Source organism: Portunus trituberculatus, chromosome 17 (assembly GCF_017591435.1).
Source record: "Portunus trituberculatus isolate SZX2019 chromosome 17, ASM1759143v1, whole genome shotgun sequence".
Classification (NCBI taxonomy): domain Eukaryota; kingdom Metazoa; phylum Arthropoda; class Malacostraca; order Decapoda; family Portunidae; genus Portunus; species Portunus trituberculatus.
The window spans coordinates 2,180,001-2,185,000 of NC_059271.1; the positions used below are offsets into that span (position 1 = coordinate 2,180,001).

Here is a 5,000-nt window from a genome sequence, read left to right on the forward strand (position 1 = left end):
GCTGTTAAAGTGCTCATGCAACCTGTGTGTGTGTGTGTGTGTGTGTGTGTGTGTGTGTGTGTGTGTGTGTTTTACAGAAATCAGGTCGGGCACTTTACGAATCAGGAACATAAGTACTAGATACATGCACGGGTTTAATGTATGTAGACACACACACACACACACACACACACACACACACACACACATGCACAAACTAAGTGCTTACACCGATTCACTTTGATGTACAGAAACACACATACGCACACAATCACGGTCTCGAACACACACACACACACACACACACACACACACACACACACACACACACACACACACACACACCACAGATTCATACATACTCGTACATTTACATAAACTTACATTCATTCAATTCACACACACGCACACGCAATGTTGGTATTATCCACACGCAGTCATGGATACATACATACATACATACATACATACATACATACATACATAGCATAGTATTGAAAGAAGCATACATCGATAAATGAATTGATACATGTATGATGAATGTTAACGAATCCTCTCTCTCTCTCTCTCTCTCTCTCTCTCTCTCTCTCTCTCTCTCTCTCTCTCTCTCTCTCTCTTGCATTACGAATTGAATTAATGAACTCTAATGTTGAAAGTTTTTACACTGAAAAAAATTTATATATGTGAAGTTATTTTTTCCTCTCTTTCTTCTTTCACTTTGACAAACAGAAAAGAAAAATTCCTTGTTCTTTTTTTCTTCATTCTTCTATGAACTCGAAAAATCTTTACTGTCCCCTCCTTTTTCTTTTCTCCTCTTTCTCTTCTTCCTCTTCCTCTATGCTACACATGCTTCTTATAACTTCACTCTCTCACTTTCTCTCTTATTTTTCAACTGTTTGTCTGTCTTCTTCACTAGTTATTCCTCTTCTCTCTCCTCTTCATGTGTCTAAAATATCTCAGCCTTGCCTGTCTTCCCTTTTCTTCTACGCTGCACAGTCCACATTTGCTTCTTATATCTTCACTTTCTCTTCTTTTTAACTGGTATCATCATTGTCTTCTTCATCGGTTCTTCTTCATCTCCTCTATTCATGTGTTTAAAATATCTCAGCCTTACTCTGTTGCCTTCTCTTTGCTACACACTCCACACATGCTTCACCTTCTCTCTTTTTCCCTCTCCCTAAGCTTACCACTGCGTCTGCCCCTTCTTCAGGCTGTTCGGGGCCAAGTGTGAGCGGTGCGGCGGCGGCTTCAGCAGAACAGACATGGTGATGAGAGCGAGGGCCAAAATATTTCACCTCGACTGCTTCAGGTGAGAGAAAACACACTCATACAAACATAAAGACGCACAGACACACATACATTTGTTTTCTTCTCTCTCTCTCTCTCTCTCTCTCTCTCTCTCTCTCTCTCTCTCTCTCTCTCCTTGTTATGTGCTTCTCCTTTCAATAATAGGGTTACAATTAACTGTCATTGGTTAGGCAAGGTTTTTAATAATGTTATAAGCAGCAGTAGTAGTAGTAGTAGTAGTAGTAGTAGTAGTAGTAGTAGTAGTAGTAGTAGTAGTAGTTGTAGCATCATGAATAGCGTATATAAACCATTAAGAGTTAAATATTAGGAGCAGGAGTGGCAGTGATAGCAACAGCAGACAGCAACACACAGCAGCAGACAGCACAAGACACAGCAGCAGACGGCAACACACAGCAGCAAACAGCAACACACAGCAATAAACAACAACACACAGAAACAAGCATCACAAGACACAGCAACAGACAGCACAAAACACAGCAATACACAGCAGCAGACAGCAACACACAGCAACTCACAGCACAAGACACAGCACGAGGCTTTCTTCTTCCCATTTCCTCTATTCTGCCTTCCTTCTCACACACACACACACACACACACACACACACACACACACATGGATAGTTAGGTGGTGGTAATGTTCTCTCTCTCTCTCTCTCTCTCTCTCTCTCTCTCTCTCTCTCTCTCTCTCTCTCTCTCTCTCTCTCTCTCTCTCTCTCTCTTCATCTTATTTGGTTTCCTTTTCTTTCTTTCTTGTTTGTTTATTTCTGTTTTCTTCTTCTCCAGTTTCCGGTTCTTATCATTCCTTATCGTTTCATTTTACTTTGTCTTCTCTTGTTCTTTCCTTCCTTCCTTCCTTTCTTTCTTCCTTCCTTCCTTTCTTCTTTCTTCCTTTATTTTCGCCTCGTTTCTTCTTTTTCTCTAATTTTCTTCCTTTCTTCTGCCTTCGTTTTAGTTTTATTTCATTCTCCTTCATTCTCTTCTTTATTTCCATTCCTTTCCATGTCTTCTTTCACTTTCTTCTCCCATTCTCTCTCTCTCTCTCTCTCTCTCTCTCTCTCTCTCTCTCTCTCTCTCTCTCTCTCTCTCTCTCTCTCTCTCTCTCTCTCTCTCTCAAGCCCAGGTAGTAATGAGGCTTCCTTGTCACACCTGGATTAGGGAAATGCCTGATGCTAATTACCACTTTTACCTGGACGTTCTTTTACCTGCTCTCTTCTTCTGTCTGGTCGTGCATACTTGTGGTCGTTGTTTTCTTCCTTCCCTCTTTTCCTTCCTTCCTTCCTTCCTTCTTTTCCTTCTTTTCCTTTTTCCTTTCCTGCTTTCTTTCTTTTCTTCTTTTTCTTCATTCGTTTCTTCTTTCCTTTCTTCTTTCTTCCATGTTAAGTAAATTCTGTCTTTAGGTAGTGAAAGTTTGGTGTTTGTGTGGTGGTGGTGGTGGTGGTGGTGGTGGTGGTGGTAGTAGTAGTAGTAGTAGTAGTTAGTTAGTTTGTCTGTCTGTGTTGGTGATGCTGTAAGTGGTGGTGGTGGTAGTAGTAGTAGTAGTAGCAGTAAAAGTAGTAGTAGTACGAGAGAGAGAGAGAGAGAGAGAGAGAGAGAGAGAGAGAGAGAGAGAGAGAGAGAGAGAGAGGGGGGGGTCGTTCTCAGCTGAATCACCACAGACACCAACAGTAGACAGAAACAACACCACCACTGCCACCACCAACACCACCACCACAGCCAGGAAGAGGTCGTAGTTTCAGGGAGTCGTCCTTACTCGAACCACCACACAACACCCACAGAAAACACTACCACCACCACCACCACCACCACTAAACACACACACACACACACACACACAAAGACGGAGAAGGAAGAAGGAAAGGTCGTAGCAGTAGTAGTAGTAGTAGTAGTAGTAGTAGTAGTATCAGTAGCAGTAGGGAATAAACACACATACAAGAAGAAGAAGAAGAAGAAGAAGAAGCAGAATAGCAGAACAAGAAGAACAAGAAGAAGAACAAGAACAACAAAAGAAGAAGAAGAAGAAGGAAAAGGAGAAGGAAAAGAAGAGACACACAAGAAGAAAAAGAAGAAAAGGAAGCAAAAGAAGAAGTAGTCGCAATATAACAATACAACAAGAAGAAGGAAAACAAGAAGAAAAAGAAGAAAAAAAAAAGAAAATAAGAAAAATCGTACCAGTAGTCGTAGCAGTAGTAGTCGCAGTAGAAGTAGGTAGAGCAGGCAGTAGGAAGGTCGTACTCACTCACTAACAGAAGGTCGTCGCAGGTGCAGGTCGTGTGGGAAGCAACTGATGCCGGGTGACGAGTTTGCGCTCCGAGACGACGTGCTCTTTTGCCGCCACGACTACGACGCCATCAAGGAAGAGGCGCGGGACGACGACCTCACCGACGACAACCACAACACCGACCCCGCGTGCCCCGTGCAGCTGGCAGGTGGGTGCTGAGGGGGTAGTGGTCGTACTGGGGTGGTAGGTGGTGAGAGAGAGAGAGAGAGAGAGAGAGAGAGAGAAATGCTAGTTAACTTCTCCATCCATCAGTCAGTCAGTCAGTCAGTCAGTCAGTCAGTCAATACATGTCAGTTAGTAATGAACAGATGTGCTGCCGATGATGATGATGATGAGTGGTGGTGATGATGATGATGATGATGATGAGTCAGTCACCCAGTCAGCCAGCCAGCCAGTCAGTCAGTCAGTCACTCAGTTAGTCAGTCAAATGGGCAATAAACTAGCCAGTCAATCAGTCAGTCATTTTATCAGCCATTCATTCAGTCAGTCAGTCAATCAGTCAGTAATCATTCAGCAAGTCAGTCAGTCAGTCAGTCAGTCAGTCAGTCAGATAGACAGTCATTTTATCAGCCATTTAGCCAGCCAGTCAATCAATCAGTCAGTCATTTTATCAGCCAGTCAATCAGTCAGTCAGTCAGTCAGTCAGTCAGTCAGCCAGTCAGTCAGCCAGTCAGTCAGATGGAGTTGTGCTTCCCCGTTGACATGGTTACACTGAGTAGGAGGGGAGAGGAGGGGAGAGGAGGGAGAGAGGAGAGAAGAGGGAAGAGGGAGGAGGGAAGAGGAAGGAAGAGGAAGGAGGGTGATGTAAAGGGTTTATGGAAGAGAGAGAGAGAGAGAGAGAGAGAGAGAGAGAGAGAGAGAGAGAGAGAGAGAGAGAGAGGAGGAGAAGGAGAGAGAAAGAGACACAAATAAGAAGAGACAGTGAGATACGGATTATGAGAGAGAGAGAGAGAGAGAGAGAGGATTTTAGATTTTGATCTTTTATTTCATCTTTTTACATTAATTCATTTCTTCCTTTGCTTTTCTCTCTCTCTCTCTTTTATTATTTTCTTTCTCTAATCCTCTCACTTCATCCTCCTCCTCCTCCTCCTCCTCCTCCTCCTCCTCCTCCTCCTCCTCCTCCTCCTCCTCCTTTCTCTTCTTCCTTTTCTCTCTTCCCCTCTTCGCCTTTCCTTCATCCTTTCTTTAATCTCCTTGTAACATCTTCGTGACTCATTGGCTCTCTCTCTCTCTCTCTCTCTCTCTCTCTCTCTCTCTCTCTCTCTCTCTCTCTCTCTCTCTCTCGTATCTTTAACTGTTTTCTGTTATCTATTTTTTCTTATTTTCTTTTTTTTTTTTTTCTAATTGTGTTTTTATTTAGTCTTTTTTGTATCTCATTTTCTTCTTTTTCTTGTTTTTTTTTTCTTCTTTTTCTTATTCTTTACTTGTCTTTTCC

General features: G+C 42.7%; 1 protein-coding gene across 1 annotated transcript in view; it reads left to right on the forward strand.

Moving 5' to 3' along the window:
* LOC123505065 (insulin gene enhancer protein ISL-2B-like) overlaps positions 1-5,000 on the forward strand; it is a 184,930-nt gene that overhangs the window by 57,656 nt on the left and 122,274 nt on the right. The window contains exons 4-5 of the mRNA XM_045256092.1: positions 1,190-1,288; positions 3,547-3,713. Coding sequence (XP_045112027.1) covers positions 1,190-1,288; positions 3,547-3,713 — 266 coding nt within the window. The remainder of the gene's footprint in view (positions 1-1,189; positions 1,289-3,546; positions 3,714-5,000) is intronic.